Source organism: Abrus precatorius, unplaced genomic scaffold (genome assembly GCF_003935025.1).
Source record: "Abrus precatorius isolate BTA unplaced genomic scaffold, Abrus_2018 Scaffold9, whole genome shotgun sequence".
In the NCBI taxonomy this organism is placed as follows: Eukaryota; Viridiplantae; Streptophyta; class Magnoliopsida; order Fabales; family Fabaceae; genus Abrus; species Abrus precatorius.
This window is the reverse complement of record NW_020874439.1, coordinates 12626934-12640007: the sequence shown is the minus strand read 5'-3', so window position 1 is coordinate 12640007 and position 13074 is coordinate 12626934. Positions and strand designations below refer to the sequence as shown.

The 13074-nt window shown below is 27.6% G+C and overlaps 2 protein-coding genes across 2 annotated transcripts; both read left to right on the top strand.

Moving 5' to 3' along the window:
* Nucleotides 1-3528: 3528 nt before the first annotated feature.
* Nucleotides 3529-4043, top strand: LOC113851484 (GATA transcription factor 2-like). The gene has a single exon (XM_027481980.1). It carries the CDS (start codon nt 3554-3556, stop codon nt 3977-3979), a length of 426 nt encoding a protein of 141 aa, XP_027337781.1. The 5' UTR covers nt 3529-3553; the 3' UTR covers nt 3980-4043.
* Nucleotides 4044-9071: 5028 nt separating this feature from the next.
* LOC113851342 lies at nt 9072-11312 on the top strand. The gene is made up of 3 exons (XM_027481804.1): nt 9072-9228; nt 9755-10022; nt 10958-11312. The coding sequence occupies exons 1-3, from the start codon at nt 9097-9099 to the stop codon at nt 11104-11106; spliced, it is 549 nt and encodes a 182-aa protein (XP_027337605.1). The 5' UTR covers nt 9072-9096; the 3' UTR covers nt 11107-11312.
* The last annotated feature ends 1762 nt before the right edge of the window (nt 11313-13074 follow it).

The following is a 13074-nucleotide window of genomic DNA, read 5'->3' as shown; positions in this document are numbered from 1 at the left end:
ATAAGATCATTTAAGATATCTTATTTTATTTTTTAGAATATAATAGTTTTTTCATGTTCAATTATTATATTTTATTGGCGTAATTCAACATTTTATTATAAGAAAATACTAGATTGTAGATCATCGAGATTGGATAATTTTTTTATATTATATATATTTTAATATTTTATAAAAAAATTGTTTTAAAATATCATTTTAATTTTTTACAAAAATATATAAACATTTTTAATAAAAAATATTTTTAAAAAGTATATATCTTTTAAAAATATATAAATTTTCAAAGAAAATTATATTTTAAAAAATATTTTAATCATTTTATAAAATATTTTATAATTTTTTGTTTAAATTATAAAAATTATTATAATTTAATATTGAAATTTAATAAATAAAATATTATAATTTAAATACATATATATAGATATTATATATATATATATATTGAAAGTAAATAATTAAATAAATAAAATATTTTTATATCAATATTATTTATATTTTGTTTTATTATTTTTTATTTTACTATCTTAATAGTTCTATATCTTGTTTATCCAAGGAATTTAGCACATGCTGAAGCTAATACTACCCAACATACATGTAAGAAATCTCAATTTAAAAAATTTAAACATTTAGAATTAATATTCAAATGCTGATAATATAATTTAATGATAAAAATTTTATTATTATCTTTGTCAGGCACAAATTTTTCATGATTATGTGATATTCGTTATATTGTTGTTCGATGTCTTAAATGTTTGTTCCATCTATTTGTTGTTTAATGTGTAAATTTAATTTTTTTTTAATATTTAAATTCTATACTATTTATACATTATTTTTTTTTGTAATATCTAAATTCTATTTCATTTTATAAATTATTTTATTTTATATAATTTTTATTTTGATTAAGCACGTCTCATTTACTTGTTTTTTTACACATATTTTAATTAAATGAATTAGAGGAATATGATAATAAAAAAAAAGAAATTGTACATCTTTCTCTTTTTTATTTGTCTCTTTAATTAGTCCAAATAAAATATTATTATTGTTGCATTTAGATCTTAATTGAAAACTCTAACATCATAATTTTTAAATTCTAATTAGGAATTTAAGATTCTAATATAAACAACTATTGTTCTTATACTCTTTATTGTAAAATAATAAATAAATAACAACAACTGCTGTTTTTACTCTTGTAAAATAAAAAATAACAACTGTTATTCTTACTTTCTTTGTTGTAAATAAAAAATGAACAACAGCAATTTTATATATTCAACTTATCACTCGCAACTTCAACCATACAATGTTTAAGATGAAATTTTAAACAACATAATTTGATCAATATTAATGTCAATTGTAATATTAAAAAACATTAAATCTCTTATATTAAATGTCCCAACCATAAAAGTAAAAAAAAATAAAAAAAAATTCTTTAGTCAAACTAATAATGCTTTACAAACAATCTCAAAACATAAGACACTAAAAAAGTAGAGTACAATGATTAGATTTTCAAGAACCAATTAATCTTTTTTAAATTAGGTTTTATATTTTTTTTTAAATTTAGTCTTAAATTTTTTTCAATATAATTTTTTACTGATACATGTAGATCACTACGTGATTAAAATAATATTGCATGTAATACTTAACATGTGATTATGATTAAGCTAACTTTACACATAATACTTAAATAAGTAATCAGTTCATAAAAAATATACATTTTTAAAATTATGTCTTTATTAATTTTTTTTAGTCCTATAAAATATAAATAAGATAATTTTTTATGATATATTCAGGTCAAGTGTTTCATTATTTAGAATTTATCAACCTAAAATGTTTCAAATTTTTTTTTATTGTTTTATTTATTTGATACAAGAAAAGAGAAATTGACGTAATAATAATAATAATAATAATAAATTTTCACAAAGAATCTGTGTGTTAACTCGATAAGATACAGAGTAAAAAAAACAAAATAGAATAAGTCGTCTTATCTTATAATATAACGAGTATTTTAAAGAGAAAGATGAATAACAAATGTTATCTAAGTAATATAAGAGATAATAATATGATTTATTTTTAAAAAATCAAAGTTTTATAAGATTAAAATTAAAATTAAAATTTAATAAGAAGTCATTTTAAAAGAATGTATTTTTTATTGACTAATTACTTATTTAAGTCCGGTCATGATTTGATGTAAATTTTATGTATTATGTAAAATATTATTTATTTAATTATTATGTAATCACTCTTATTTAACGGTAATAACTATATTTAAAAGAATAAATTTTTTCAAGACTAAAACTGATAATATTTTTTAAAAAGACTAATTCTAAAAATAATATATTTTTAAGAATTATCTGTTGATTTAAATTTTTTACTAAAATAATAACATATTATTAGACAATAATATAAAAAATTATTTACATTGTCGTTACATTCAAATTAAATTTTAATATTAAATATTCTTAATCATTTTAAACTATATTTTAATAGATAAGTTATTTCTTAAAATGCAAAATAGCATCTCTTGCAAACAAAAGTTTGACAGCAAATTATTGTATTTTGCATAGTCTTTGTAACAAAATTAAAATACAAGATCAATACTGTTCTGCCCTACGAACCATACTATGAACTAAAAAAATCGACATGTATAAAGTTGATCAGCCGGTGAACATGTCAATATTCATTCTGTATCTTCTAATTTAAAAAATAGTTAACTGTTGAAAGATCCTTAGAAATAAAATTATGTTTAATTAATATAATGTCATTGCTTTATTAGATAACCATCCATTCTTGTTGTTAGCATGATTCAAAGCTCTTAATTAGATATTTTAAATACGTTTGATTATTGTTTTGAAAATAATTTTTTATTTTTAAAAATTATTTTCAAAACAATAATCAAACATGATCTATGATGTTTTTTCATTTAATTTGCTTTTAAAAACATTTTATAACAACATTCAAAATTAATATATTAATTTATAATAATTATGGAACTGATTATATGAATGAAAATCCTAATGAAGTGAATGAAATTGAAAATGGGTAACGAAAAAGAAAGCCCAAGAAGTTATGGATGCAACACGTGGCCAATTATTAATGAGGTGGGACCTAAAGTCTATCCCCCCTTACCTCTTTTGCTCTATGTTTTGTTGTTTTCATATTCAATGATGTGAGTAAGAGCCAGTTGTCCTGTCGGTGCTGCTATGCATATACTCGTTACCAGTTTAGTTCTTAACTTGTTTATTAATTTTCAATAATTAATAATATTTTTGATTTTCTAACAAATATCCTCATACCACATTAAAATATAAAAAATATTATTACGATGATAAATGGGTTCATTCACTTTACCCTAAAAAAGTATTTGGTAAAGAACTGCCGACATGTATTAGTGTTGCATTGAGTTCCATCTTGGAAGTGAATAAAGTGATGATGCATGAGCATGGCCACACTCACTCACACGTTCCCCTGCCCCCTCACTTCATCAGTGTCTATATCAAGCATCAAACTCTCTTCTAAATAACTTCTCCCTCTGTGTGTTTCTCATAGAACCAAAGAAAGAATGGAAATGTTCGGCGATTCCCTTTCAAGTTTCTCTCCCGTAGACTTCACCACCACAGACCCAAATTATCTCTTTTCTGATTTCGAATGGCTCGCCCAAATGGTCAACGAGGCCACCGATCCCATTCAACAATCATCGTCGTCGTCGTCGTCCACCACCCCCAACACCAACCCCCAACCCCAAGAGGCAGGGGTCCGAAAGTGCACCCACTGCGCCTCCGAGAAGACGCCTCAGTGGAGAACTGGACCGCTGGGGCCCAAAACCCTCTGCAACGCTTGCGGGGTTCGCTTCAAGTCGGGTCGCCTCGTACCCGAATATCGACCCGCCGCCAGCCCGACTTTCGTCCTCTCTCAGCACTCTAACTCTCACCGCAAGGTCATGGAGCTCCGTCGCCAGAAGCACCTCCTCCGCCAACAACTTTCCTGACTTGTCCCTTCTTTTTCTTTTCATTACTCTGTCCATTACTGTCCCATGCATTGCTCAATAACATTACCCTCTTTCGCCTCACTTTCTGTTATCTTTTTAAGCTTAATTATTAATTAAGTGATGAAATTTGTATGATTTTTAATCAATTTTATTTAATCTTGTGCTTTCAAAAAGAAGAAAAAAAAACGTCCTTTTATTGTTACGTTTTTAAAGCTTCAACTACACTTTGCTGCTTTTTCACTTCTTCCCCAGAAGAGAAAAATGAATGGGACTTAATGAGGCAAACTTTGATTATAATAATAGAGTTGCTCAGATCCTGTCTCTATTTTAAGATATACTGTTTTCCTAATTAACATGGGTATCATTCAGTGCGTGTTTAGACTGGATAGTACTCATATTAAAATGTTTCTGTTTTTATGATATAAATGTATCCAATAAGACCAAAAGAAGTGAAAGCCAAAATATAATGAGTATCATGCAGTAGTAAGATATAATTTTTCCGTCTGAATAATAAAATTGCATGCAATGTGAATATAAGAAAACATTTGCATGATATTCAGAATTAATGGTTTTCTCATACATTATTTTCACTTCTTGAATCAATATTTATCATCAGCAAGGTACGTATGGCTCTGCCGTGAATCATTGAATTGCATTATGGGATGTAGGGCCATGCAAAAACTTTGAGGATGGTTCCTAGGTTGACCAAAGAATTAAAAAAATGGACGGCTCCATAGCTATTTTAATTACGTTGAACTGGCATATTCTATGTAATGTCAGTTTTTGCTAGTTACTACTGGTTTAGATTTTCTTTTTCAACTGAAAGATTAGAAGAGGAAGCAGTTAATTCTTCTTTTCCCCCTTTATTTTTCTGCTGCTTAAACAAGCTAAGATGTTTCTATATTCAGTTGTAAATTAGGTCGAGAGTTTTGGATAGATCGATTGATACGTTTATTGCTTAACCTACTTTGACCTCTCCCATTAACAGATTCTAGATTTTAACTATGATATATATGATGTCTTCGACAGTTTGCTTCTTAATCTTGTACTACTAATTGACGATTTAAAATATTATTTTTCAAGTGGAAATTTTTATATGGAAAAATCAAACGCAAATATGCAACTTATTTTATTAATTTTATGATTTTTTAAAAAAATAAACGATTATTTTTAAAGTATAATTTATACTAAACATGCATTAAATATTATCTCATTTTTTTACGCTTCATTTCACATGTAAACCTTAAACATGCATTAAATATTAGAATAAATATAGTGTTTATAATTAATTATTTTTCCATACCTGTATTGGCTGGAATAATGGAAATATGGGGATAAAATATTTACAATCTTATTTCACTGCTTATTTTAATACTTTTAACGTGTCTCTCGTCTACATGATAAGTCATATTTAAATATTGTATTTCTCTTTTCTAATAAATGTTATATTACTCCTTTCAATAATACAAAAATCATGTTAATATTTGATATGAGAATATTTTTTTCGAGGAAGATTTCTCACTTATTCTCTTACATTTTAAATTATTTGTCGTTTAAGATAATGTAATTAATATAACAAAATAATATTTTCAAACTGAATTACATACCTATTTTAAAATAAGTAGAGAGTACTTAAATAAATATCAATAATGTGCAAGTATTATTAAAAATAATTAGTATTTTGTAAGTATGTATTAAAACTACTTTTGCAATTGAACAAAACAAAAAAAAATTAAATGTTAAGAAATTCATCACTGAAGTTTTCATTAAAAACAAATAATTTTTTCATACTCACGCGCTCTTTTATATTATTTGTACAATCTCTTTTTTTATGCATTATATTACAATTATATATCTTTTTTATAACTATTAAAATATTATATTTTTAACCTTCAATAAATAGATGTGAAGAAAGTGGAAAATTAAGCATAAATGCGATAAAAAAAATATTTAAACTAAATAAAAACAGAATAAATATGAAATAGATTTTTAAAGTTATGCAATATCAAAATATGTAATTTAATATATAATATTAGTAAATATTTTAATTTTAGTAAAAAATAATTATACGTAACTAATTATTATGTATAATTTTACACAAATTAAAAAATTCATACAAAATATGATAATTTTAAAAAAAATTGCAAGGAATATATTTATATTATATGCTTTATTATCAATTAAATTAATTAAAAATTAAAAAATTTGTATAAATTTTATAATAATAAAAAATAGTTGAAAGATGTGTTATCAATGCTCTTTTAATTTTTTTTTATATTCTTTACACAGAAAGATTAAACTGCACGTGTACCGAGATAAAATTTATATATATATATATAGTAACATCTTTTTATATTAGTATAATTTTAAAAATTCTTACATATAATTTAAATTTTGTATTTAATTTATATCTAACAAGTTATATATATTAAATTATAACTAGTTAAATAAAAAGTTTAAATTAGATGTATGAATTTTTAGAATTATATCAGTGTAAGAAGATTCTATTATATATATATATATATAAGTTTTTTTTATAATTATATATAATAAAATTATTTTCTTAAAAAATTTATTTAACTTATTCCTATAACCATGAAATATAGAATAATAAAAAAATTAAATAATAATTTTTATTTCTAAATTTTAAAATAAATTTTAAAAATAAATAAAAATTAAACAAATAAGAAAAAATATATTTCACGTGTCTTTTGTGTCAATTTTAATAGAAAAAATACACGTGATTAAGTACTGATTTTAACGAATTGAACTGATAAAGTGTATTTTAACGAATTGGACAACTTGGATGCTTTGTTCTGAAAAAGGTATAATCCTATTGAAAATTAAATTTTTATAATTTTAAGAGAAATAATTTTTTGATTTAATAAAATATAAAATTTGTTATTAATAGTAGAGATATTTATTAACATATTTCTTTCTTTTAACAAATAACTTTTTATACAATAACTATTATCTCTTAATACAAATTTATATGTTTCAACAAGGCAGGGCATAACAAGTGTTTGCCTGAATGTCAAAACGATATCAGTTATTATTAATAATAAATAATAAACTTTAAAATTCCTCAGAAGAATAGAAATGTGAAAATTTGAATCCCTAATTGGTGTTACGTGAATTGGGTCGGTGGGTGTAGTTCTTTATCATTCATCAGTAATGTAGTGAGTTGCGTCCACTTCTATTCTCTTCTAACACTGAAACCCCAAATCCCTTATCAATCATTCCTTAGGCTGCTAACAGTGGGCTTGACATCGCTGTTAGGTTGTTGGATTCGGATCTTGAGCTCCAATCAGGTGAGTGTTTCTTCTTTGAATTTTGTTTTATTAGACCAAAGAAGCTGTTTTTCTTTGTTATTTGATAATGGTTTAGTTAATGTTATCTTGAAGTTTCTGTGAGCTATTTTGAAGTTCACGTGATCATTGAAATAATATGGTGTTTTAATATTCGTAGTTTTGACGGAACAAAATTAATTAGGGTAATACGTTTTGGATAGTTTTGTGGCTTGCTGAGTTAGTTTGATTGTCTGTGTGTGCGTGTGGGAAGGATTCATTGTCAGGTTGCGGCGTTAGTTTTAGGAATGGCGACAAAATTTTGATGCTCAGAACTGAACAATGTAGAGTGTTCATATATTCACGTGTCTTGACGAGCTGGAACTTTGTCATTTAACTGGAGGGATAGATATCTCGAGCGTAAGCGGCTATACGTTGTGTTAAGAACTATTAATAGATCGAAATATAGGCATAAGAAAAGAAAAATGTAGTAGACACATTCATACAGAGAAATGTTAACGGCTGGGATTGGTGGATTCATCTTTATCATTCTACGTGCATAGTGAGAGTTATTCCTTGAAGGAATATTGAATGGTTAATCCTTCTTATATGTTATGGAATCATTTTTCTTTAAATGAAAAGAATGGCCATAATCAGGGGAATCCATATTCCCTTCCTTTTTCAACCAAACTGGGAGATTTTAATATCTTTTTCCCCTTGCATTCCCTTAAACCAAACATGACGTTAGTGCATTGATAATAGAAGGCGATGTTTTTGTTGTCTTAATGGTATTGATAGTTTCATGTGGCACATGCTTAATGGTACCATATAAAGGTATTGTCTTACACCAGGGCACTTAAATTTCTTTTTGGAAAGGGGAGAAAGATGGAAAATAATCTCCCACTGCGTATTTTGAAAAGCAGAGATGTTTCCATTGTAAGGAGTTAGTCTGTTACCCTTTTCTATGACTTGGAAGGCTTCTTATGATATGGAATAAAAGGACTAAGCCAATCTGGCACACAATGAGATTGGGTTTTATGTTGCTCTCCATTCTCCACAATTCAAATCTGGGCCTGTATTTTGCCATTTTAAACTTCTACAAGTTTGTCTTCATTTTGGATAAAATGTGTATAGAAGCAGTTGCCAGTTGGTTGCATATGCTAAGCTTCTTTTCAACTTATCCCCATTTTTCAGATTTTTGCTACTTCTGAAGTTTATATTGGATTCCACCCTGATGCTGCAACATCTTTTTACCTTTCACATTTACCTGGTCACTTGGGTATAATTATTTCTGTACATGCTTCATCTTCTGCTTTAAGTTTATGAAAATTCCTCCACATGGATAGGGAAGAAGCACGGAAATTTTATTTAATTTATTTTAATTAGATAATCCTGTTTGTTTCAACCTTTTTTCATGGAAAGATCCGCAAGTTCTAGTTAATGTCTTACAAATTGCAGAAATTCTTAGACTCTGAAAGTTATTGCGTTGTATGTATTTTTAGCTACAGTGAGTTTAAAATTAGTTTTCCATTAAAAATAAATTTAAAATTGATTTTGCCTTAAAAACTAGATTTAAAACTAGTTTTGTGTTAAACATTGGGTTTAAAACTGGTTTTAAGCCAAATCCAAATTGTTTAAAACCAGTTATAAGAAAAAATAAAATGTATTGATTTAAAATTCAATCCATATAATTGAATTTAAAATGGATTTAGATTGATTTTGTGCCAATTCAATCCATTCACAGCCCTAAGTGTGATGTGTGTGCACTTCAGTTGTTCTGTTATTGTGCCTCCATAATCTAAACAATACCATTATTCTTCACTCAACTTTATGCTTCAATTTTCTTTTGAACTTTTCAGCACTCTGTTTTCCTCAAATATGGATGAGACCATGAAAGAGTTCCAACACAAATTAACAGAACTGGAACTTGAAGCTGAACATCTTCTCTTAGCCCGTCATCAGGTATTTGAAAATTTCAATTTTCAATGACTTTGAAACCAAATAAGCATTAAGAGAGTAACATCTTCCTTCTATTCCTCACTTTATTTAATGTATTCTTCCCATTGCCATAATTCTCTGATATGTTTCTTGGGTGTGTCTATTGCTATTTCTTCCTAAGTCTCTATTCTCACTCGCATTTAAGTAAGAATAGTGCTACATAAATTGAAAATATCGAACCAGAACCCAAAAATCAACTCCACGCTCCACACCCTATACTACAAAGAACCAATGAAAGTGGCACATAACTTAGACCATTCAGTTCGGTTGCACATTGCACAACAAGTAACATATTACTTAATCCAAAAGTAATTTCCATGTTACGAGTGCTATGTCCTTAGCATTTGTCGATTCAATACCAACAAATCAATCCAGAAATCAACTGTTCATTATGTCAATAAAGACTATTTTTCTCTACTGGATCTCTTGTTTAATAGCTTTTCTACAAAATTAAGTGGCTACAGAATTATCCTTTTTGGTAAAAATACAGCTGGTTGAAAATGATAGATTGAGAAATGGGAACAGAGAAGCACTTACTGCATTAAGGAGAAGGGCTCGGACAACACAGAGTAGTGTTCCATCTCCTTTTGAATCAATAATGAAGGGAGTAGCAGGGAGCAGCTCAAGACCTTTGGTGCAAGAGGTTTGCACCGCCTTTGGCAACCATGATACTTCTGAGCAGACGTGGATGATGTTTCCAGGAACTGATCTATTTGCCAGAGTTCCATTTCATGCTGCTCATACAATATTGGAAACAGGTTCTGCATTCATTCCTGTCCACCCTATCCTCTAACCATTAAAAAACAAATAATGAGATAAAGAAAGCAAGACAATTACTGTAAGTGCTTGCCTGTGTTGGGTGTCTTTTTTCATGTGCTGGGGCAAAATGCTTGGTTAGCTACTACTTCTGTATTTGTGGCCATTCTATAGTTGTTATGTTTGGTAATAACCCCTAATGAATGCAATTTTACCGTCTTTGCTTCAGTGCAATTTGGGAATACTTGGATAAAGATTTTCCCTCTCCTTGTATGTTTTTCATATTATAGTAGATGACAACACAAGTTTGGGTTTTATGCATTATTTTGTAGTCTAGGTTATCAACAATTTTCCTATTTGATATGTCAAACACTATGCAGATGCAATCAAATTTCCTTACATGTTTTTCCTTTTTATATGTATTAATTGTTTCTCTTCTCTTGTTTGTGAGTATTTTTCTTAAGATATTTAAATTGCCTTTCATACTGTTTATTGGTTCAACCCAATTTCTGGTGAGTGGCTTTTTCGTGTGATGCAAACCCTGCAATGCTGAAAATTGATGTAACTTCTCATAAAATAGTGATTCTTTTGTCTAGAATAAAGTCTGAATTGTTAAGTCTAGAATTAAATCTAAAACTGTTAACATAAGTACTTTCAGATGATTTTTCTGTTAGTTTACTTTGCATCCTGGAGCACAGAACGTGCACTTAAATAGGCAAATGATTGAACGTGGACGATCATTATTATGCATCGACTTATAGTTTAGACGTTGCGATGAGACCAATTATCTCCATTCCTGTTCTTAAATTGATCATTATTGTTATTGCAACAGTTCTATGTTTGAAATGTAGCCAGAGTCAAGTCCTTTTATTGAAAAACTGATTTCTTTTAACAATTGGTTCAAATCTTCTTTTACTGACCATGTAATTAATTACAGATCAAGCACAGCTTGACTTTGAGGCGAAGAGGCTACAGAGCATTGTGAAAGAAAAATCTTACCTTATTTCAGAGACAGGTGTTCTTGCTGACAAGATAAGTCCAGGAGTGCTCAAATCGCTTGTAACCTTAAATGACAAGGCAAAGTAAGATGTTTTGCACTGATTATATAGCATGAAACCTTGTTGCAGCATCAACTGGGTAGAAAATGGCAGTTTTCTGGAAGAAATTTTCTTGAGGCATTAAGGTTTCTTATGTAGTGTGTTGCTGTAATTGTGTGTAAAATGCCTCTTGTTTTCTTTTCCCATGTTTATACTGTGACTTATACATTCAATCCTAGTAATGGAATTACTGTTACACACAATTTGATCAATTCTTCAACTGTTATTTGGAGTCACCATGCATTTTCACTAAATTTTGACCCAGAAGTGCCGTGCATCAATGTCAAGTGGTACATGCTTGATTTCCCTTGAGCAGCAGTGTCTTAGATTTGAATTTTATGTATGGAAAAAGCACTCGTTAGAAGAACTAGCCTCACTATATTGTGTAGATGTATCTGACTCAAATAGCATGGTCTCCTACGAATGCATGAGATCAAGAAAAAAAAAAGTTGATCTCGGAATTGTTGGACAAGTCCCCATACGGAAAATTTTCCGGAGGCTTTGAACAGCTTTGATGTTCAACAACCGTGTGGTTTTTTACGCACACGTTTCTCTGTGGTCCCCTTTGGAGAAAGAATTATACAGGGGAAGTATCATTGCATGTCAAAGATTTTGTTGGACACTCTTGAAAGGGATTGCAATATAAATTAAGGGGATTCCGTTCTTACATAGTGTTTCGGAAGGTAGTAAGTTGTAGAAAAGATGGGGTAAAAATTGGAGTGTTGGGATAATTCCAACACTTGATGGAAGGACTAGTCACCAATCAAGCAACCAAAGTTTCAGCGGGTGACAAACTTTTCCTATTTCTTATTTCTTGGTTTGGTGGTCCAAACCCGTTTCTTAGGGGTAAAGAAAAATATGTGGGAACTAAATAGTTTTGGTGTAGCCTTTTAGGTATGAGGCACTTCCCTTGTTCATAAGAAACATGTTTTTGGAAGCTGAGGGCGTCCAAGTGCCTATCAGGATTTGTCTCTATTCGGTATCACGATTATTCTTAAATTTCTTATTACTAAAAACTAATTCCAATAATAATAATAATAAAAGTTAAATAAAATAAACATTAATATTTGTCTTAATTAGAAGAACGAGTTATTTCTTTCTAAAATATATTTTTTCTTTCCATTTTGGGTACAAGAAAGAATTAGTTTTGCGAGAAGCAATAAAAGATTACAAAGTAAAGGGAATTCTTGTGCAACTTTCCGAGAAAGAGGAAAACAGCCAAAATGAATGAGCTTGTTGAATGTTTAGTTAAGACTTTGACTGTCCAAACTCATGTTTGTTTCAAAATAAATTTTGTGATAAGTAAATTGATTATAAAAGAAATATAAAAAAAGTTATCTATTTTCTTCGAATAATTATTAAAACTAATTACTAGCCGCATATTTATTTTATTTTATATATATTTAATAATTATAGAATACATTTTTCATATAATTATATATATTTATTCATAAAAAATTAAAAATTTATATGAAGTAATAAAAATATTAAATAACAATTTTTATCTTTAAATCAATGTTATAAAACTCGGATAGGTTATTGACTCGGTCTAAGGATTGGGTTGGAGTTCTAAATAAAATCTATGTCTTCAGCTTGTTTAGCTCACTTAAGAAGCTTCGCACGAACCAGTTTGATTAATTAATGTATGAAATATTAATTTGAGTAAATTTTTGTTAATAATAAAATTATTATTTGAGTATTTAAAATATAATTCTACATTATTAAATAATATTTATTTTATTTTTTAAAATTATAAAATAAAGACAATAATAAATATTTGATAGTTTTAAAAAGTAGAAGAGTATTTATAAATGATACAACATCTATAATTAAATTTTGTTTCATTAGGTAAAGTTTATGGATCATATGACGTTAAATTTTGTTAAACATCAAATTCTGTCATAAATTATTATTATTAAATTTATTTTGATAATCTTTTCTAAAATTCTTATGAATA